Below are 24,887 nucleotides of genomic sequence, written 5' to 3' on the forward strand. Positions count from 1 at the left end.
CACATTCTGACTTCAGAAACAAACTAAACTAAAAATATTAAATTTCACAAACTATAACGTTTTTGATAATATAGGCCAAAGAATATCGTATCAATTTGAAGATATATACTCCGTATGCAGGTGCTGTTGATATGTTGCTATATCGTAATGGAGAGTTCCCTATTGGGAAGCTAAAGTCATCTTTTTATCGTAAAGTTTTGTTTTCAACCGACCTTTATTGTCAATTTCTCGATGTTAGTCAAGATATCACGCAGACTTAACTGTTTATGTTGTATCCTTTATCTCTAGTTCGATCGGATAAATGCGTTCAACATAGTTAATACATTTCAAATTATTTAGTGAGAGAACATCATCTTTAGAATAAAGTTAAAGGATATTGCTCACTTCTAACCTTCTTCCAAAGATGTTTCTGCATGAAGTCAGTCTTTATTATAAAACAAAGCAATGCCACCTTGTTCAATTTGTCTTTTACTTTGGAATGGGCAATACTTGTGTAAAGTGTAAAACAATCAAATGTTTGAATAATTTTGCAAGATGAAAGAGTATTAGATTGTATGTTCTCTATAAGATCTTTGAAATTTTGAAGTATCCACCTATGATTAACACCACCTCTAGAATAGACAGTTTCACAATAACTAACAATAACTAAGAAGCCAGGTTTTGATTGCTGATAAGATAGATGTCAATAGTTCAGAAAGAGGTTTTGTGGAGCACTTGGATGACACAGCAATATACCTTTGTTTGTAATGACACTTATGTAGTTTTGGGTATCCAATACAGTGATGGAAGATCCAGTTCTTCATCTTTGGTTAAAATTCCAAAGGAACATAGAACAGACTTATGATTATTTAGGATTTTTTCTTTGGTAAGTGTCGGAAAGAATATGTTGAGTTTCCAAGTATATTGTCAAAATTTTATTCATGTATCAAGCAGTTTATGAAATGAGATTTACACAAAAAACGATGTTGATATGAACTTTATCTACGGGGACAACAACATATTTGACATAGAAGTATGAACAGTGTTTTTCAACATTTCGGTCTTTACAGATTGACGTATTTCATTCTAGATAATAGTATATAATCAGGAAAAGCTATAGTATGTCAGATTTCATTCTTTATAAAAGTATATAATCACGACAAGCTTATGTTTATTAGATCTCATTCTAGATACTAATATATAATTAGGAAACGCTGTAGTTTATCAAATCTCATTAATTTTTTAAAGCATATAATCAGGACAAGCTTTAGTTTATCAAATCTCATTCTAGAGAAAAGAATACAATAAGGAAAAGCTGTAGTTTCTCAAATTTCATTCAGGATAATAGTTTATTAGCCTGGAAAGCTGTAGCTGTAGTGAGATTATCAAACTGGAAATTTTCAAGTGTGTACAGCCCTGGTATGAAAAACATTACATACCTCATTTACACAGTATACATCTATATCTGTTCTTTCTAATAACAGTTTGACTGTGTCAAAATATCCCCGTGTAACAGCTGAGTGTAAGGGAGAGTCGCCTTTCTGAAAACAAAAGTGCATTGATCACAAAAAAAGTCGAAGGTATAGATATGAACAACTTTTTGAAAATAAGTCTAATACAAAAATACGAAATACAAGCCAACAATACGCGAAACCAACTTATTTGGGTACCGTGTTTGCAGAAAAGTCTCATGATTTTTTCTGAGACATCCTTTTTTAATGAACTAAAATAAAAGGATGAAAATTCACGGATCTAATTAAAGACGACAGTAGTATACCGCTGTTTAATAACCATAATTCGATTAAGCAAAGAAAAATAAATCCGAGGAAATCACATCAACTATAAGAAGTAAACCACAGAACAACAAAGGAACACTGAATTAAAACAAGGGAATGCTAACAAAGATAGAAACGGACGGTTTGATAACAACTGCTATATTCCTGATTTGGTAAAGGACATTTTAAGAAAAAAAGTGTGTTGATTTTCTTTATTTGCATCTATTTTTTTTTTTTTTATCTAAAATAGCGTTTGGACCATGGTTAGGGGTACATCTTTAACAGCTGTGTTTTAAGGAGTGTACGTTTACTGAAATAAAAAGGTTGCAATGTTCACACATTGTTTGGTAGTATCATACGGACGTAGAAAATTATTAATGTTATTGGAATAATTCGATTAGAAAGATGAAGTAACAATACACGCGATAAACTAATTAATGTTGAGACCAATTGACAATCGCAACTGAAACTGTACATTTGCAGTATGTTTATAGATTTGTAAAGAAAACATGCGTATGACAAAGTGTTGTCGATTCCCATCTTAATATACAAATGACATGTGTGTTCAATTGACAATCGGAAGTTAAATGAAGTCAAGTTTAACAAAGCCGCTAATATGGGTAAACAGCATTGGAAAATCAATTACAATTCAAATATAACTGCAACAAACACTACCATAACAAGAGTTAAATACTTGTGCTTTAGTTTTTATTACTCACAACCACCTACTACCTTGGTTTGCTCACAATACAATTCTTTGTTAAGTGTACATTATCAAATCAACTGCAAATGAACAGTTTATTGCGGCACTTATTTTGTAAGTTTTTGGTGGGTTTCTTGTTGCTTTTACTTCAGTTTTCTATGATGTGTCTTTTGTACTATTATTTGTCTGTTTTCTTTATTTTTTTAGCCATGGTTTTGTTTGTTTATCTTAGATTTATAAGTTTTGCTGTACGTCTGGTATATATCGTCCCTCTTTTGTAATCGTTCCAACTCTGGAAGGATTTGTTTTAAATTTAAATCGACAACAAAAACGCACCGAGAAGGTTGCCACAGTTATAATATGACTGATGAAAATGCTCAAAAGTTCGTACAGTCGTTAATATATAACTGTTTTAATGTTAAAACAACGTCGAAACAGTAAGAAATAAATTAATTTAAAACTAATGACACCTTAAGCAAAATCAAAGAATTTAAAAAACGACACAGCTGTCACAACCTCCTACTACATTGGTTTGAAACTGCTAGTAAAAACATGATATGTTATAATATTTGCCACTGGACGTTTCAATTTGTTTTCAATGTGTCTAGTGATTTTTTTTTTTTTTATGTATTTCATTGTTTTCTACCTAACATATTCTTCGAGAGAAACACAATATTTAGCACTTGGTGCACTATTTAACAACAAATTCAAATGGATATCATAATTTTCCAGATTTATTCTTAGTATTTATTTCCTTTGATTTCTCTAAGATGTTTGTTAGTTTCAGCTGCTCGCACCTCGAAAACTAATCAAAGTACCCGCAATTTCTATTTTTTCTGTGTATTTGTACACGCATATATATGCAGAGTAGTTCCTTCAAACAAGTTTTCTTATTTTAATACCTATATAAATGATTGTGTATAGTCGGTTGTTTCGAAAATAGATAGTACATCAAATAAAGAAAGTACTTATAACGTTCGATTACGATGAACCCTAGGTTGTTTTCGTCGGCAACATAGGGTTATTTAACAGATTGGTATGCATAAAATAATGTAAATGTTAAAAAAAAAATCGAAAATCTCAATGTTACAAAACTTAAATTTAAGCTGGGAAATCGGAAGTAGTAAGAGAATAGTGGTACAGCTTTAATAAAAAAAAAACATGTCTATGTGTTAATGGTTGCGCAAGATGAATAATAGAATTCGAACAGTTTAAATTGACACCCATAAAAATAAGAAGTACCTCATACCTTATTCTTTTGATTTGGGTCTATACGTGAAATTTTTAATAGCAATTGGACAATTTCAAGTTGTCGTCTTCTAGCAGCTACATGTATGTGTAAAACAGTGTCCCCATCCTGAAACATAAAGATTGAAATATATTCAGTAATTACGCAAAAATGTAAACAATACATAAGCCTGATTGATATTCAGTTTAACACAAACATTTAATTACTGGTAAGTTACAGATAAATCTAATGTATGCGATCTAAACAAAATATGTCATTACATAAGTAATGTGTAAAAGTTATGTTGAAATTTTTTTGTGGAAGTTAATTTTGATGGTTGCTGATCAAAGATTATTCCACCTGACTCGATTTTTCAATTATATCCGTGTTTGACTCTATAAAACAACCATCCTGAAAAGCAAACGGGTTATAAAAAATCAGACGATTTGAAAGCTTTAGCAAAATTTTACTTCTTCTTTTTTTCTCTGAGTAGTAAGTTTATTGTAGAAATATTTGTCCATTAAGTTTGATATCGACCGCGCAGCCCCAGTGTTGATTGGCTAGTGATTCAGTGGATGATTTTTCTAAACTATCGCCCACCGAGGCCGCAGAAAGAACTCATATAAGTTCGTTTTGTATGTATATAAGTGTATTACGGTTTAACTTGTTGAATTTTGTTATCATTTTTTTATATTCAATACTTGAAAAAAAAAAAAAATGGAAATTGCATTTACTCCTTTGTTTTGCCATTAACCTTTGCAATCTTAAATGCATCAATATTGTTGGGGTTTTTTTTTGCGTGAATTCTAGTAAGTACTAAATATGTATGCATTGTGGTTTTATTTGTAGGATTTTGTACGTATTTTTGTCAGAAATATTTGAAGTAAACATGAAAACTACGTGGCTTAGATAACCTTATTATGCCCCATTTTGGTATTGAGACTTTTACATGAATAAATTTCAAACTTCCCTTTCCGTATTTGGAATGGTGAGGAAGATTACATGAGAAAATAAGTATATAAATCATTACACTTGTTGTCCGTTTTATTTGTTCTTCCTCAAATATTAGTGTAATGTTAGTTTATGAATATTCATATATAGATCAGCATCTTCAAACTATACATTGGCTGCTTTGACAACCATAATCATTGCAAGAGAAAAGAATATTTTTAAATGTCGATTGAAGGTAAGTTAACATAGAAAACATTTGGTCAAATATATATATTTTAATTTTAATTTATATTATATAGTTTTTGGATACAGCGTCTTACAAATCACTATCGAAAAGTGGTTCACTAAAACAATAACTTATGAGGAAAATTCAAAACAGAAGTTCCTCATTAAATGTCAAAATCAAAACCCAAGACACAACAAACGAATTGACAATAACTATCATATTCCTGACTTTGTACTGGCAGAAAATGGTGTTTTTAAACTGGTCTTATCATGTAGCTCGCTAAACCTCTCACTAGTAAGACAGATGCATAAAATTCGATTGTATTGACAACTTTAAGTGAACAAAACAAACATACATAAAAGGTAAAAATGTCCAAACAGGGATACAGTAATCAACATTGTGTTATTATCTTAATCCCTATAAAAAACAAACTAATATGTTAAAAAAAAAGTATACTAAGGCACAATAATATAATTACGGGATAATATAGTACAGAGCAACGTCATTTGTAACAGAGAAACACAAAAAAAAACATATAGACAAAAGCCTATCGACAAAAATTAAAGATAATACAGAAATTATTATAGAACAATAACACTATTACAGAGCCACGTCAAATGGAAACCACGAAAGACAGACAAAACAGTAAAAGTCTTATTCATTAAGACAAATAAAAGAATAGTCTTACACGTTATGAAGATGATAAACCAAGCAGTACCCAGAATCTATACATCAATACCATTTTGTATTATTTGTAAAGTTAAAACGGAAAATTTATCAACAAGGTCTTGCTTCCTTCCGAGGAACGTATTTAGAAAGAGGATGACACGTTCTTTGACATAACCCTGGTTCATCAACTTTCTGCGGAGACACTGGTGACGTGTTACAAAGTCTAAGTAGCAACTGCATGCTCTTGAATACCGAATAAGTTGGGAAATGTATTTTGATTATGAGACAACTACGTAAACTAACTATGACAATTGTATGTGAATTTAATTTTTGACTGAAAGGTCGAACGTTATTAACTATTTGTGTGTGATGTAAATTGTTATTTATGTTAATTAAACGTGTGAGATTAATTAACCTTACATCGTTTTTCCTTAACGCTTTATTTGCTTCGATTCAAATCGTGATACAACTTTGTAGAAACAGCATTTTCCATTCTTTGTGTATAAGTTTGAGTATAAACGTTAGTTGCAAATCAAAGTGTTGTTTTCAGGGCATACGATACAGTTTTGATCCCGTATTTACAGTTTGATGAAAATTTCCATACAGGCCATTTTTTGCCTGATTAATTCAAATATGTAATACAAAATATACCTTCATGTGCTACTTTTTGAGTTAAATGAGGTCGAAATTTTGTATATTTGCTCAAAATTCTGATTTGTTGCCGTATTTTCCCTTTCGAAAGAAAGCCATAACTTTTTTGGTTTTAAAAGATAAACACATATTATTTTTTTTTAATTTATTTGTAAATTCTGTATTTAATAAGTATTCTAAAATTTTATTGATTTTTTATTCAGAAATAACTCATTTTTATCAAATGGTCATGAATTTAGAAAAAAAAAGTATTTTTTTGCTGTATATTTATCTAAATTTAAAAAATGCACTATTTACAGTTTTATAAAATTTGGTCCACATAATCTCCCTGCCAAATGAAACAAAATGTCGTTTTAAAAAATAAGGGTCCATGAACTCGTTTTCAAATTAAATCAGTTTGACTAATAAAAATCAGTCGAAAAATGCATCTTTTTTCCGATATGTTATAGTTTGACGTCGCGAAAATAACATGTTACGTTAGCAACGTCATTGCCTCCCCTGTAACTGTATCGTATGCCCTTAAACGAAGTTTAACTATGAACCAGCAACAATTATATTCCAATTGATATAACTTGTAACGCCTGTTTTTGACGGCCTTTTTAATCTTTCCTATTTTTTTAGTTTGTTTTTGTTTTTGTTTTGTTTTGTTTTTTAATTTTGGGTGGGAGTTTTTATTTATTTTGTCTTATCTTTTTTTTTCTTTTTCTGAAGTATTTAAAACAGTTTGTTACTATTCTTTGTTATTTGAGCATTTGTAATGCAAACTGTGTCAAAGAATAGAGACACGAAAGACCTGTTTTTGTCAAATGTTGGATTATACCAAAGGAAAAATCAAAAGTTTTTTTATAAACACTGAAGCATGGTCCGACAGGTCAGTTTTTTGCAACACTAATTATAAACAATGAAACATATTTCTTTTCTTTGAACTATTTTACAATTCAAGATAGACTGTACAAACAATTAGCATGATACGATTTTAAGATAAAGATAGTTTATATACACACATGATAAAATTTAGATGCTTAGAGTAACGTCTTTTAGGTATTGAATTAGACCCGTTACCACCAAAATCATTTTCAAATTAATAATGAGTGATTGAGAAGAGTTTAACCTGATCATATTAATATTTGACAACTGACACAACGGCAGCATGCGTAAAGTTTCAGACTAAGAACCTTATTCTAAAGATTTAAATTATAAATATTATCAATGGTTTCAACAGTTGAATTTAGAAGTTATATAATGTGTACAAAACAGGTATTTTTCAAAATGAATAATAAAAAATAAATGGAACGGAAAAGATTTTAAGAATTTACTTATGTTAATTCTAGAATTTGTTGCAGATGTTCTGATACTGTTGATTTTTCTCTACGATACAAGGTAAAAATATTCGTCCCATTTACTTTTTAATATAAGTTCCAACTATAACTTATTTTCGCAATCAAATTTTAAAGTTTTTCCAGTTTAAATCAACGTATATTTGTTCAGTGAACCGGATATACGATAGTGATTTTATACAGTGATGCTTATCAGGCGTGAACATCGTTTGTTTGGTTATTTAAATATAAGTATGTATGTAAAAGTAATGTATAAACTCATTTGATATTTTTCCTGGTCAAGTGGAAGTGAGGCTGTTAGAATACAGGGGCCCCTAAGTATGCGACCTGGGCTACTTAGGTATTTATATATCAGGAAATTAGTGAATAAAATATTTGTTATCGTGAAAAAAAAATGACATAACAATCATTGAAAGGAATGAATAAAATGAAGCTCTTCTTCCAATTATTTTGATTTATTATTTTTTCAATAGAGGGAAATATTCAATAGTTCTCTGACAGTTGGGTTTTAATTATAATTATTTATTCACTTGTTTTTTGTATCGATTGCACAAATCTTAATCATTCATCAGACCAGTGTCAAATATTCTTATGTGTTCACGAAATCATCATACTCTTTATGTCAGCGTTCTATATTTTTACGGACGCGTAACTGTGAGCTGGATTTGGTCTATCATACATAAATTAAAGCTCTAGCTCTGGAGCTCCAAAAAGTAAAAACAATGCCAGTGCATTGATCAGCCACTTCAGCTGCTCTTTTTGCCTTTAACAAGCGCAGTCTACTGAATGTGTGACAGTGATCCCGATAGAACATGATTGATAATCAACATTGTCTACCTGACAGTAAAATCTTTGACTTTGACATTACTACAAGGATTAAAGACTGTAGTATAGTAATGATAGGATAAGCGACCTTTTTCAAAATATTTACACATATGAGTGAAAATCCGGATAATTTCTCTGCTTATATTGGAAGATTGTGGTTTTGTAACTCCTTATGATTATTATGTGTATGCCTCCATGACCAATGTTGACTCCAGAGTGTGCTGTTCTAATCAGAGGGTAAAGTTGATAAACTATACAATAACAAATCATTTCGTCTCCTTTGCAAATAATTATAGACTTTCCGAATTGATTTTCCTCTAAGTTTAGTATTTTTGTTGTTTTACTTTTTATTAATTCCTGCTACATTCAAAACATCATGCCATCTTAAGAATTACTTTTGAGTGCTGTCTTTTTATGCCCCACATACAATAGTAGAGGGCAATTATGTTTTCTGGTCTGTGCGTCCGTTCGTTCATCCGTTCGTTCGTCCGTTCGTTAATGTGTGCGTCCGTTCGTCCCGCTTCAGGTTAAAGATTTTGGTCAAGGTAGTGTTTGATGAAGTCCAATCAACTTGAAACTTAGTGGACGTGTTCCCTATGATATGATCTTTCTTATGTTAATGCCAAATTAAAGTATTGACCCTAATTGCACGATCCACTGAACATGTAAAATGATAGTGCGAGTGGGACATCCGTGTACTATGGACACAGTCTTGTTGGAACTTAACTTGGCTTACTTTATATTACTTAAAGTATCTCTTTATTTTTCACAAGTGAATACTGAATTATTAGAGGATTTTTTTGTCATCTCACTAATTGTCTATTTTATCATGAACTTTCTTTTCTAGGATTTTTACCATTTTTATCCTTTTATACCTAGCTACACTGTACAAATTGGCTACCATATTTTTCAAATAAAAAATACTAACATGTTACAAGTTTATACTGATGCGCTTATTATAAATTATTCGATTATAGGGGAAGTTTATTTGTATACAGGAAAAAAGGCCAAGGTAGAATAATTACTTGTACAAAATGTGTGTACAAGTAATAACGTGTACAAAATAATAACATGTGCACGACATATATACATATCCATATCCATATCTATATCGACTTATTCTCATATTTATTCAGTGTATATGTTGTGTACAAGTTGTAATGTTGTACAAATTATAATTTGTACAGATTTTTTGTACAAATTATCAGTGTTTTATGAACCGCTTAACACAAATGGATGATGCAAGCACACAGTCTTTTGTTACACATATGTCTGCCATATTTCCACAACTACATGATCATGATGATACAGTCTAACACTGAGCTTTTATACAACAAATTATAAGAACACAAAAAAGACATTTTATAGATATGATTTTGGTATTAGGAGAAAAAACAAAATTTGAATTTAAACCATTCAGGTATCCTCACTTCCAGTTTTAGGACAATGGAAAAAGCACTTAATATTAAGTCGAAGTATATAATTTTGAATTCAAGACATTAAACTGATACATTTTAGAAGATAAACTTGAATCACCTGTTGCCAGAAGGTAGATGTAAATAAACGTATAACCTGTACAAAAACCCTGTACAAATTATAATTTGTACAAACTTACATCTTGTACACAACATATATAACATAGCAGGAGTACCAAACTATTCATACATTGGATAATGTATTTGATAATGAAAGAGCGTGTCTTCAAATTAACCAATATTTTAGTAGCGAACGACGACAGCTTAGCCTCTGTTCATGAAGAAAATTACATTTGACATATTTGACCTTGCGAAAATGTCCTCAATCGCAATAACAGACAAGATATGAAGTCGTGATAAATATCAAACGACCTGAACAATTTGAATGCTGGGAAAAATGTTGAGATTGGTTGAGCATCGCAATAATCAGAATTCACATTAGGAAATAAGATAAATATGAAAGTAATTTGATTCAGCTTTTTCTGAATAGGCATATGTTTTTATTTTATTATTTTGCCCAGTAATTAATTAATAAATGCAATAATTTGTAATTTTCTTTTTCTTTTGAAAACAATTTTTGATATGACCTACACTTTTTAACGTATATGCAAAACTGGAATTTTTACCAGCATGTTGTGTGGTTTACTGCAAATGCTGCACATGGAAATGGGAAAGTCTTAGATCTTTACATGCATAGTGTAAGGTATATTGCAATATAATAATAGCTTTTAAGTGCATTTAAGTGCATCAAAAAATATAAATAAGGAGATTTGGTATGGTTGTGAATGAGACAAGTATCAAACAGTGTCCAAATTAAGTAAATGTACTTTTGTAAGTAAATCTTTATAATACTAACAAGAATAGGGATATAGAATTGTGTAATTAATTGTGCAACTAACTGTGTCGATCTTTCTTCCGAATCACTATAAAAAAAACAATATTCGATCAGAATTTCAAAAACACTTCGTAACTAAATACATGAATGCTGGATAAACGAGAAATGTCTTATAGCAATGCAAATTCACACTCAGCAATCAGTCATATTCGGAAATAGGTAAGGTTGGGTACTCACAGAAAACAGACGACTTAAATTGTAAACCACAATCTTAGACGTGAAAACATGTACTTAGTTAGTTTAGACCCATTGTATGGATCAACCAATTCGTGATGGTGTCCATAAAATTTAGGGAATGCAAGTTTTAATATTTCCATCCCATAACTTTGTTGGAGCACACTCCTGTGTTTTTAGTCCGTATAGTGTGAACATGTATGCGCATAACATATCAACTGAGAAGATGAACATGCACGAGCATAACTTATCAACTGAGAATTGAGAACATGCACGAGCATAACGTATAAACTGAGATAAGTGAACACGATATGATGGGGTATGTTACTGCTGAAAAATTGGAGTTTATAATTGGGAAGTTGAAATTGTCCTGTTTGTCATAGATTTGAGGGTGAAGATGTCCATATGTGTCAGTATAAAGGAAGATTTCAAGGCTTGAGGCAGTCTTTCTAGTATAATAAAATTGACATTTGACTATGGCGTCTTCAACGTTTTTTCATGATTTACCTCTTTAAATGGAAATTTCTTAGGAGTGACTGCAACTTTTTTTGTCTATTTAAAAAAAAACCTCAAAGATGTGGTGAGCATCTTTAAATAACCAACGGCTACTCATTTTATTAAATGTCCACTACATTTGTGTATACTTTTCCTTCATTAATCTTGATTGCATTTCTCTATGGTTTCCAACACAATGTCTGCATGAAAATCGTTTGATATATGAACATTAATATATACGAAAGTTTAGGATTCTAGTATTTAAACAAAAATCTGTTTGTGTTTTTTTTTTATAATTGAACTTTGATTCATTAATATATTAACAACATATTATGATCAATCATATAAATGTAAATCCTGCTCCACATGTTTCATCCTAAGCAAACTGACACTTCACAGCAAGTAAAATAAACCAAAATATATGTATGTTTAAGCTTTTTTACTTGTTTTCTTTTATAGCATCTTATGACATTTCAATATCATAGCATATTGCAAAGTTGTGTTCTATTGTACTAGCAACATCGTCAACAGGGTTTGCATTTGATGGTTGTCTAAGCTGAATACAAAAGGATTTCAATACTGACTAGTACTACATATCATACCTCATTTACTGTGTTTGGATCTATATCTGTTCTTTTTAATAACAATTTGACTATGTCTAGATATTCACCTTCAACAGCTAATTGTAAGGGAGTATCATCACACTGAACACAGTTGCAATAATCACAGTATTATTCGAAGGTATTAAAACGGAAGCCTTTACACAAAAAATGTGATGATATCAATGAACAACTTATAGCTAACTAAACACAAAGTGAACGTATGCATACCGTGACTGTTTTAATAAATCGCAATTCCTTTGAAACTGTTAATTTAATTTACGTCATCATACTGAAAACACTTGCAATAATCACAGTATTAAACAAACGTATGATAATGACAGACTTTACATAAACAATTTGATGATTTCAATGAATAACCTATAACTTAATAATCGCAAAGTAAACGTTTGCATATAGAGTCTGCTTTGATAAACTCCATTCCTCTGAAACTGTTAATTTAAATAACACATTTGACTAGCATGTCGAACAACGGATGTTCTTAGACTCTGCTGACTGCCATTGCGATTGCCAAATAAACAGATCAACATATGTAACGAAAAGGATCTTAATTATACATTCAATATCAAACAGAAGGCAAAAAACTTGCTGAAAACATGAGGGCGCAAATATTGGTATACTGTATCCAAATTTCGCAACAAATGTATATGCAGTGCTGTAAGAAATCGAAACGGTATTTGGGATGCATAATAATCAACCTCAATTTAGGATAGAGTCTTGAATTTTGAAGAGTCACAATAGGTTGAATGGATTATATTAACAAGAAACCCCGAACGAAAAAAATATAAACATGTCTAAGGGAAACAGTGAAAAAATGTTGATTATATGTAAACCTTCATTACCTGTTGCTTTGTAATATTCATACAGCTTTGTTTCCATAGCAACCGCATCTTATTGAAACGTAGTGTTTCTTTATTACATGTTATTTAGATGATTTATGCAAAAAAATAATTATCAAAATCTTAGACATTCATGTTTTAGTCACTACCTGATCCCTAAACAAAAGAAGGGCCAACGATACCACAAGGATATTCAAACTCATAGGTCGAAAGATTGTAAGAGAGTATCTTCATACTGAAAAGAGTTGCAATACTAACAGAATTATACAAAGGTATAAAATATAAAAACGACAGCCATTACACAAAAAAATGATGATATCAATGAACAACTTATAGCTAACTAAACACAAAGTGAACGTATTCATAAAGTAACTGTTTTGATTAATCGCAATTCCTCTGAAACTGTTAATTCCAATTACGTCAACATACTGAAAACAATTGCAATATTCAGAGTATTTCACAAAGTTATGATACTGACACACTTTACATAAATAATTTGATGATTTCAATAAATAACCTACAACTTACTAAACACAAATTAAAAGTATGCATATATAGACGACTTTAATAAATCAAAATTCCTCTGAAACTGTTAACATGACAAAAACATGTTTGACTAGCATGTCGATCAAAGGATGTTCTTAGACCCAGCTGATTGCCACGGTGATTGACAAATAAACAGATCAACATATTATGATCAATCCTATAAATGTAGATCCTGCTCCACATGTTTTAACCTGAGCAAACTGACACTTTTATAGAAGAAACATGAGTCTGGCGTACATACAAAATGTAGTCCTGGTATTTATGATGAGTTAATTAACAGCAAAGTAAAATAAACCAAAATATATGTATGTTTAAGCTTTTTTACTTGTTTTGCTTCATAGCATCTTCTGATATTTCAATATAATAGTATGCTCCGAAGTTGTGTACATATTTTCCTAGAAACATCGTCAACAGGGTTTGAATTTAATGGTTGAACATGAAAAAGAAGGATTTCAATACTGACTAGTACTACATATCATACCTTATTTACTTTGTTTGGATCTATATCTGTTCTTTCTAATAACAATTTGACTATGGCTAGAAATCCATTGTTAACAGCTAAGTGTAAGAGAGTATATCCATGCTGAAAACAATTGCAATAATCACAGTATTATTCAAAGATAAGAAAACGACAGCCTTTACACAAAAAAAATAATCATATCAATAAACCACTTATAGCTAACTAAACACAAAATGAACGTATGCATAACGTAACTGTTTTAATAAATCGCAATTCCTCTGAAACTGTTAATTTGAATTACGTCATTATACTGAAAACAGTTTCAATATTCAGAGTATTACACAGAGGTATGATAATGACAGACTTTACATAAATAATCTAATGATTTCAATAAAAACCTACAACTTACAAAACACAAATTAAAATTATGCATATATAGACGACTTTAATAAATCAAAATTCCTCTGAAACTGTCAGCTCGAAAAAAACATATTTGACCTGCATGTCGAACAACGGTTGTTCTTAGACCCTGCTTACTGCCACGGTGATTGACAAATAAACAGATCAACATATTATGATCAATCCTCTAAATGTCGATCCTGCTCCACATGTTTCATCTTGAGCAAACTTACACTTAACAGCAAAGTAAAATAAACCAAAATATATGTATGTTTAAGCTTTTTTACTTGTTTTGCTTCATAGCATCTTTTGACATTTCAATATAATAGTATGTTGCAAAGTTGTGTACCTATTTTACTACCAACATCGTCAACAGGGTTTGAATTTGATTGTTGTCTAAGCTGAAAACAAAAGAATTTCAATACTGACTAGTACTACATATCATACCTTATTTACTTTGTTTGGATTTATATCTGTTCTTTCTAATAACAATTTGACTATGTCTAGATATCCATTTTCAACAGCTAAGTGTAAGGCGGTATCAGCATCCTGAAAAGAGTTTCAATAATCGCAGTATTATACAATGGTAAGAAAACGACAGCGTTTACACAAAATATTTTATGATATCAATGAACAACTTATAGCTAACTAAACACAAAGTGAACGTATGCATAAAGAGACCATTTTAATACACAGCAATTTCTTCGAAACTGTTAATTTGAATTACGTTAATAAAATGTAGCGTGATAATATAAAACAAGGTCAAGGGACTTGCAAATCGAGTCCTCGTTTGTTAAGAAGCCATGTATAAAATTAAAAATCCCGTCATCAAATTTAAATGTTCAAATGCTGACCGTTGTTACGGAAAAGCGTTGAATATAAAGGACCTAAAAGATCTACTTTCGTTGGCCACAGTTAAATAAACGGGGATCACAAATAAAAGTGTTTAAATACAATTTTGAAATAAATCTTCTTTTAATTTAAAAGTTATGTGTTAAGGTAATGCTATATCGGTATTGAACCATCCAATGTTGCAAGAAAAAATCCCAAGAATGAAAGTGAGTATTTAGAAATGAAGTTCAAAACCAGTCTGATATTCAAAGTTAAGAAACTTATTTACAACATGCCTATAAATGTAACGTAAGTGATTAAGAAAGAACATTATAGAATTGAAATTTTCAAACATTTTTACAGTGGTATTACTGTTTAATTTAGAATATAATATGACTGAAAATAAAACAATAGTTTAAATATGATTAATAAAATAATCTGATTGTTTTTCAACAGTCTTAACATTTAAGTTTTCAAAAAAGAATTGAAATCTGTTCTTTTTTTCAAGCTTTTATACATGTTAAATTTAGGGTCAAACTTTGTATAAGTAAAGACCTTGATAACAGATCTATGTACGACCTCAAATCTGTGTCCGTTTCTCAAATCTATGCCCTATCCTGACGTCAATCGCTAATCTATGTATATAACAATTATTCGACCTCAAATCTGTGGCCGATTTTTAATCATGACGTCATTCGCAAATCTATGTCCTTAAAAAAATAATTCGGCCTCAAATCTCTGGCCGATTTTGAATTGTTACGTTTTTCTCAAATCTATGTTCGTTATAAAAAAAAGGCTTTAAAACTGTGTAATGTTTAATTCTTTTATAGCCATGCACAAATTTATGCCCGTCTAATAATTTCGGCCTTATAGGTTTTTTTTTTATTAAGTCATTTCCCATAGTTCAATATTAATTGTTGGTATGTGTTTTCCATGTGTGTACAAGAGCTGAAGTATAAGTAAATCTAGCTATATTATTTTGCTTGCATTTAAACATGGACTAAGAAAGTCCCTGATTTAAAATATTGTTTTTAAAGTACGGTCTCGTATGATTTTTGGTTTATAAAGTAATTTCTCCATGTTTGTGATTAAAATCATGTGTGTGTTATTATTGTATGCCGTCTTCAAGAATTAAACTACACATATTTTTTTTAAAGAATGTCTATTTATATGCAACTTCAGCGTACTTCAATTGTCTCTTAATTCTCTCATATTGCTGTTAAATTGACATTTATACCACTATTATCTATTATATATTACTTTAAATATCAATAAAATCATTCTGAATTGATAAAAATAAAAGTTACGTGCTCTATATTTTTAATTAAAATATTTGTGAATCACAATAGAGCATATATCGATTGTTTGGTCTGAGCTGATATCTATTTTGTTCAAATGTAAAACTTGTAATTATGTCTTTAATAACAAAAATATTTCCCCGAGAGAAATCATTCTTTATGTTTTGGCATATTCCTTCTCTCCAGAAACCGGATGTAAACACTGCCGACCCTTTGTTCATATCTGGATTTGTTTTGAATTGCAAATACTCCGCAAACGTAGGAGTGAAGATATCCTGATAATTGTCAGAAAACAGTTCAAGAGGATATATCTCTAGTTGACGTTTTTGAAAATAATCCATCAGCCCACTATTCATAACAGATTTTCCTCCAGTCTAAAAAAACAAATTATAAAGCAACTTAAAACCATTTGTATTAATAAATAAAATATTAACATTACTTTTGTCTTATAAACCACATTGGCACTGAGCATGAATATATACATAAAAAGTGAAAGGATAAGAAAACAAAATAATTTTAAATTAACATTTGATATTTTTATTTACATATCTACATGTATGACCTACAGGAATAGCATTTTCTTTATCGTTGCTATCATTTCCAAAGCGCCTTTTGTAAAGTTCCTTGTAATACGGACTTGCACCTTCCATCCTTCCATGGGTTCGATATGTTTGCATCTGAAAGTACATAAAGTAAAATATGTAGGAAAAAAATTAATTTAAAAACAACATCATTAATTTTACATGATTTTTTTCATTTCGATTTGTTTTAATTGATTTAAAGGTGAAAACGTGTGAAACGGATGAACGTAATTCTTTTTTAAATTAGCGTATAACTTTTTTTTCAAACACACATACACTATGCACACATGTGCAAAGTAGCAGAAATATTCTATCATACTAAAACATTACTTACGACTTATAAATGTGCAATATCATTTGTTTCCGTAGTGAAGTATGTTTCTCCGGTTTCTGTAACTATATGATAATTTTCCAACTGCCTCCTTTTGTTTGTCTCCTGAACTTATTGGTGTTCTTCATTAGGTTCCGACACAATATCCATTGCTTCTTTAATAGAAATAAGTTTACACAAACAAATTAAACAGTACAGTCGATAGTTGTCTAACGTCCAGTGGCAAATTTAACGCAAACATATAGAATATTAACATGATAACACAGTAAATTTTAAATATGCATTTTTTTTATATAGATAAGACCGTTGGTTTTCCCGTTTGAATGATTTTATACTAGTAATTTAGGGGCCCTTTATAGCTTGTTGTTCAGTGTGAGCCAAGGCTCCGTGTTGAAGGCCGTACATTGACATATAATGTTTTTTTTTAAATTGTTATTTGGATGGAGAGTTGTCTCATTGGCACTCACACCACATCTTCCTATATCTATTTACATTTTTTTTTCTCAAAAAAAAATATTTTAAAAATAAATGTGTTTAACTGATAGCAGGGCCTTAAAAAGTAAAACTTTCAGATTTCTATTGGAGTAAATAAAGACTTGTATTATTACCTTCAAACGTTACATCTCTGTCATTTATGTTTTTCAACATCTCCAAATTTCCATTTTCATCTTCATTTATGTTACTTTCAGGTACTATTTCACTAATCTCTTCTTCTTCATTCTCTACATGTAAGTGTGCCTGTGCTAGGAACTTTCTTTCATCTTCAGTTAGGAGAACAAATGGAACCTATAAAAATAGAAACGGTTTTATTGCACGTAATATTTTCACCGACGCTACGATAGATGTATACGTCATGTTTACATACAGTACATGTATCACTTTGGCATTTTATAATATTTTAGAATAATTTATGAATGAAATAGAATGAATTTAGTGTTAAACTTTCATATAGTTTCACAAGATGTGTGTGTGTTACTTTGTTTGTGTTGTGTTTTGTTTGTGTTTTTTTTTTATATTTCAGCTTTTTAATTCGCCATATATGTTAAAATAAAACAGTAAGCTAAGTGTATAGTTACCTGTTCATCAATAGGTGGTGCAAAGTTAGGTCTTTTAAAGTAAAGTTGATATGGTGTAGAAGGCTTTGTACTTTTGTGTACCCTGTTGTTGTAGTTGTAATAAAATTCTAGCAATTTTGAAGGCCAGTCTTTTTCTAACGACATCTATTTTCTAAAATATTCAGTAAGTCTTCTGTTAAAGCGTTCTACGCATCCTTGGCTTTGTGGATGACAGGAACGTCCATGTATCTGCCTAGTCTTAAAGATTGAAACAACATCAGCCAAGTTTACATTGGTAAATTCTTTGCCGTTGTCACTCTTTAATATTCTTGGCGGACCATACAGATATACATATTTTAAAGTTAGTTCTGCTACATCTTTCGCAAATTTTCCTTTTAATGAGCCACCAAATGCCAAGCGAGAAAAACAATCTACTATGTTGCAAATGTAGTTGTAACCTCTGACTAGTGGCATTTTCTTTAAGTCTATTTGCCAACGACTGTTAGCATAAGTTGCAGGAATTGGGCGCCTTAAAACTGTTGTTTTGGGAATTTCTACTGCATTGTTACAGCACTGGCAGTTCACGTTTAATTAAAATAGTACATTGATGCTTTCTCTAACGACAGGAAATACTGTACTTCTTAAACAGTCATAAATTGCTTCATATTTTCTATGGTCTTTATTGTGGTTTTTGTTCATTCTGTGAATTAGTTGCTCTTTGTCTAAACATTTTCTATGATTGCTATTGAAGTCTTGAGATTTTTTGTAGATACATTTCGATTCTTGATCATAAAAGTAAAGCGACAAAAACTGTTTTACCATTCTGTCCTAAAACGCCACTTTCAATTCGTCAACAATTTTCTTTGCTCCCCAATTTTGATGTTCTTCTTTGGCTTTTGCAATCTGTACAATGTACGGCATATCCGCCCAAAACGATTCTAGATTTGGATCCTTTGAAATACCTGTTTTGCGCTTATTTGATATAGTGTATCCTTCATTTGGAATAGTGTCCTGCTCCGCCATCATTCTTTTTTTGCAATGACGTCATATACTTTATGACGTTTTGTTATGTTTTACGTCGATGAAAGGACATAGAATGGAGCCAAAAATTGCCATAGATTTGAGTAAATAAAGGACATAGATTTGAGACAATACAGGACATAGTTTTGAGACTCTACATGACATAGATTTTAGACAATACCGGACATAGTTTTGAAAAGTCTATGAAGCAATATTAAAAAGGACATATATTTGGGGAAAGGACATATAGTTGAGGCCGGACATAGATTTGAGGCTTACATATATATAAAACTTGTTCATGGATTATCGTTTGTAGGCTTTTAAGAACTTTAAACACATTGATTGATTTTTCAATTAATTTACCGTAAAGCGGGTTATTTTCGCGGTATGATAATTTTCGCTTATTTTCGCGGATAGAAGAAAATCGCCAAAATAAATTCCGCCAATATATTTCGTATACCTTATTCAATGAAGAAACTACATTTTTTTAAAGGCATACGTTAACGATACAATGTTTCAATCCCTTTTGTTGATTTATCTGTACCAGAAACGATCGAAGCCAATAATTTGAAAGTCAATGATAAGTATGCTAAGTATCGAAAATGTGAAGAAATTTATGACCAAAACGTTCAAATATATACAGACTTCTTATGTATTCTTATGTTAATCTATGAACACTCATTACAAGTCCCTTTCAACGACAATAAGGGCAACATACAAAATGAATCTACTTTTAACTATAAAATTTTCCTTCACGCTTTAAAAATCTCCAGTCATTCTGACCTAAGAAAACATTAAACTAAACATATTAAACTTCATAGTCTATAATGTTGCGTGAACAAAACAGGCATAAAAGGTAAACTAGGCAAAATAAGGGTACATCAGTCATCACTGTGTCAACATCTCAAAACAAAAAAATATTAACAAAAAAACACAAAGCATCTTTCAAATTTAAAAACCAAATGCACTGCTTTGCGTGTTTCACGTCAACAATGTAAAAGTCACATAGGACGAAATATCAAATAATTTCGCCGTTCAATTTTTTTTTCCCAAAAAAATATAATTCCATATTGGTTATGGTGGAATAGAGGGTTAAAAACATGTTTAAACTAATTTCAGAAACAGGCCTAGAAACTATAATAAAGGCAACGTACAAAATATATCGACTTTTTACTATTGAATTTTCCTTTACACTCTATAAACTCTAGACATTCTGACTTAAAAAATAACTAAAACAAACATATTAAACTTCATTAACTATAACGTTTTTAACAATATGAAATTTTCATATAAATGACAAATACGATTATACACATAACTATTCTTACGAATGAAAATTTATTATCTGTCTGGCTGTGTAAAGTTTGAGAGTGTGTGATGTAAACATAACTAAAAAATAAATACCTTATACATATACATATCCAAATCGACTTATTCTTAAATTCCATTCATAAATGTCTGTGTATGTAACATAGCAGGAGAAACATAAGTGTCATACATTGGATCGTGTATTTGAAATTATAATAGATACATCTGTACAAATGCTAAATGTAAAGTTTATAACAAAGAAAATGACCTACTACTAAACAAAATATATCTATCAAAATGAGAAGGTGTGACATGATTGCGAACAAGACAATTCTCCAAATGACACAGAATTTTACAACTAGTTCTTTAAAACTCCACCTTTAAAAGCTAAATGGAAATAGACGGAAGATACTCTTATCCTAACATTTGGTTTGTTTTGCTTCAGTACATCTTTTCGCGTTTCAAGACTTAAGTACGTTAAAAAGTGGGGTATATGTTTTACTAGCAACATTCTGTGGAGTTTGAATTTAATGGTTGTCTGAGCTGAATAAACAAAGGATTAACAAACTGACTACAACTACATTTCATACCTCATTTAATTGGTTTGGATCTATATCTGTTTGTTCTAATAACAATTTGACTATGTCGATATATCCTCCTTTAACAGCTAAGTGTAAGAAAGTATCATCATCCTCCTGAAAACAGTTGCAGTAATCACCGTATTATACAAAGGGATGATAATGACAGACTTTACATTAATAATTTGATGATTTCAATGAATAACCTATAATTTACTAAACGCAAAGTAAACGTATGCATATAGAGACTGCTTTAATCAATCGAAACTCCTCTGAAACTGTGAATTTGAATAACGTTAATAACTTGAGTAGATAAAACAGGGTCAAGACCACTTGCAAATCAAGTCCTTATTCTTAAAGCCATGTGTAAAAGGTAAAATCACAAAAATACTGAACTTAGAGAAAATAAAACAACCATTTTTCAAAAATGAATAATACAAAATCTGATGTTTTTTCTACAGTCTTACAATTTAGTTTGTAAAAAAATATTTGAAATCTTTTCTATTTTTTAAGTTTTTATACATGTTAAATTTAGAGCAAACTTTAGAAAAGTTTATACCTTTATACAATATACATGAAACTTGTTCATGGGTTATTGCTTGTAGACTATTTAGAGCTTTACACTCATTGATCAATTTTGATCAGATAGTTTGTATCAATAGAATTCAGGAAAATAGTATATGCTGTTCTACAGTATACAGACAAAAAAAGCACTTCCCGTTTTGTTCTTTTTATTATATTTGAATAGCATACGTAAACGATACAATGTGTCAATCCCTATTGTTCATTTATCTGTACCAGGAACGCCCAAAGATAGTGATTTGAAAACAAATGACAGGTAAATACCAACAATTGTGACGGTCAATTATATAAAGAGTTCTTGTGAATTGGTACACCTGTGAACACCCCTTACAAGTCCCTCTAAACAACAATAAAGGCAATATACAAAAGGAATCAACATTTAACTATAAAATATTGTTTGACACCATTTAACTTTCCACACATTCTGACATAAGAAAAAACTATACTAAATATATTAAACTTCATTAACTACAACGTTTTTATTATGTGAAAAATTGTAATAAATGACAATATGATTAAACTCGCAACTATACTTTAAGAATATACATCGATTTACTATCTTGCTGTGTAAAGTTTGACAGAATTCCATGTGATATGTAGATGACTAAAAAGTAAACACCTTATTTATATACATTTCTATATCCATATCGACTGAATCATATATTAACTTAGTGTATTTAACATAGCAGGAGTAACAAATGTTCATACATTGGATCATGATTATGAAATCATTATAAATTCATCTGTACAAATGTTAAACAGAAAGTTCAAAACACAGAAAACGACCTTCTTCTAAAACTTATCTCTATAAAAATGAAAACATGTGGTATAAATTGCCAATAAGAAAACTTTCGACAAGACCCAAAATGACACAGAAATGAACAATTAGTTCTTTCAAACTAGCCCCTAACAGCTACATGTGCATAGGCGGAAAATATTTATGTCGTAGCATTTTGGCTTCTTTTGATTCAATACATCTTTTCGCGTTTCAATATTTAAAGTATTTTGCATAGTTGTGTATATATCTAACTAGAAACATCGTCTGCAGGGTTTGAATTTAATGGTTGTCTGAGCTATATTAGCAAAGGATTTCAACACTGACTAGAACTACATTGCATACCTTATTTACTTTGTTTGGATTTATATCTGTTCTTTCCAACACCAATTTGACTATGTCGAGATATCCACCTTTAACAGCCAAGTGTAAGGGAGTATCATCACCATAAAAACAGTTTCAGTTTATAGCAATAATCACAGTATTGTACGAAGGTATAAAAATGACAGACATACAAAGCGTAATTACTATTAGACTGAAGATGGGCATCAATAGTTATCAAAGTACCAGGCTTATAATTTACTATACCAGACGCCCGTTTCGTCAAACAAGTACAAAGTTGAGCAATTATGACCCAGAAAATAAATAACTTGTGTATATAATAACATTCTAATTGCGAGATGTATTTCGATTCCTTACATTGTAAGAAGTCATGTGTCAAATTAAGTCCCTATCATAAAATGTAATACTCGAAATGTTCTATCGCAAACTGTTTTTCTGTATGCTGCTTATAAATAGACTTAGCTTTTCTTTCAGTTAACATTACATACAGTTTGCAGAGTTCTGCGTAACCCTTATAAGAAACTCATCATAGATACCAGGACTAAATAAAGGCAACAGTAGTATACGCTGTTCAAAACTCGTAAATCTTTGGACAAAAAATAAAATTGGGGTAACAAACTAAAACTGAGGGAAACGCATTACATATAAGAGGAGAACAACGACACAACATTTTAATGTAACATACACAGAAATTTTATATTTAGGCCAGACGCGCAATTCGTATAAAAAAGACTCATCAGTGACGCTCGAATCAAAAAATGTTTAAAAGGCCAAATAAAGTACAAAGTTGAAGAGCCTGTTTATTTAAAGAAATTTATTTTAGAAATACTACATATTCTTATATTTTTTACACCCCAACTTCGTCTAAATTACAGTGTCCAATTCATTATTACTGATTAGTAGATTTTACTTTGAGTTTTATAAATTTTATTCCACGTCGAGACTGTAACAAAAACATACGAGATTCTCGTCCCCATCTGATATTTCGATAATTTTTTTTGCTATGAGTTTTAACCCAGACATGGAAATCCGAAAAAATCAATGTGTAGAGCATTGTTTTTGAAAGTTTTAGATAATTGAATAGTCAAGTTTTTAAAGTATTATCTGTTATCACCGGCTTATTTATTTTCCGACCTGCATAAATATGTTCTTCACGCTGTCGACTGACAAATCTGAAGTAATAGCATAGTAAGAATAATTGGACTTTATTGAAAAAATTATTATTTCAATGGATTGACGGCATACATGTATGTGAAACGTGAACACATTTTATAATACAACTCAAAAATGATAAAACTATCATATCTAGAAATAAATTATTATCCGCCAATCTTTTCATTCACGGCATATTTCTCAGTTGCGTGTGAAATGATTTTGATACGATATTCCATTTACCAAGAGATATTTCTGTCTTCCAAGTTTTTACACCACAAGTGTAAATATTTAAGTAAAATACTTTAAAAACAAAAGTAAAGTGCATATATTGTTTCCAAAATGAAACCTTTTTTTTAAACTCTGATAGAGTGACATAAGACTTTAGCAAACAATAACACTTTAACTATTTAAATCGATATTAACAAAGGGTATTTTCAAGTACCTGCAAGTAACTTTATTTCGACGTCTCACACATCAACGTCAGAAATAACACTTCTTTTAATAACGTCATATACCTTAACGGTAAAGTTTGTATATAAAATAACAATGTTTTTTTTAAATGTCAACTATGTAAACGTACTGTTTACAAAGTCAAAGATATCACGTAAGGCATAGGTCTGGAATGTGTATTCAGAATCTGTGGGAAATATGCATTTTATCAAGTAAAAATAGGTGTTTAATAATTATCTAGGAATGAGAGGGTTACAGTGTATAAAACAAACAAATTCTACAATCATTATATACTTAAACGTTATCCAGGTTATCCACAAAAGTGACGAGAAAA

General features: G+C 30.4%; 1 protein-coding gene across 1 annotated transcript in view; it reads right to left on the reverse strand.

Moving 5' to 3' along the window:
* The window catches only part of LOC134727737 (uncharacterized), a 162,006-nt gene extending 143,498 nt beyond the window's left edge, over positions 1-18,508 (reverse strand). The window contains exons 1-8 of the mRNA XM_063592123.1: positions 18,365-18,508; positions 17,910-18,074; positions 16,943-17,053; positions 14,695-14,796; positions 13,870-13,971; positions 11,986-12,087; positions 3,707-3,814; positions 1,419-1,520 (exon numbers count right to left, since the gene is read on the reverse strand). Coding sequence (XP_063448193.1) covers positions 1,419-1,520; positions 3,707-3,814; positions 11,986-12,087; positions 13,870-13,971; positions 14,695-14,796; positions 16,943-17,053; positions 17,910-18,074; positions 18,365-18,508 — 936 coding nt within the window. The remainder of the gene's footprint in view (positions 1-1,418; positions 1,521-3,706; positions 3,815-11,985; positions 12,088-13,869; positions 13,972-14,694; positions 14,797-16,942; positions 17,054-17,909; positions 18,075-18,364) is intronic.
* Between the last annotated feature and the right edge of the window lie 6,379 nt (positions 18,509-24,887).

The sequence above is a fragment of the Mytilus trossulus genome, chromosome 8 (assembly GCF_036588685.1).
Source record: "Mytilus trossulus isolate FHL-02 chromosome 8, PNRI_Mtr1.1.1.hap1, whole genome shotgun sequence".
Lineage (NCBI taxonomy): Eukaryota > Metazoa > Mollusca > Bivalvia > Mytilida > Mytilidae > Mytilus > Mytilus trossulus.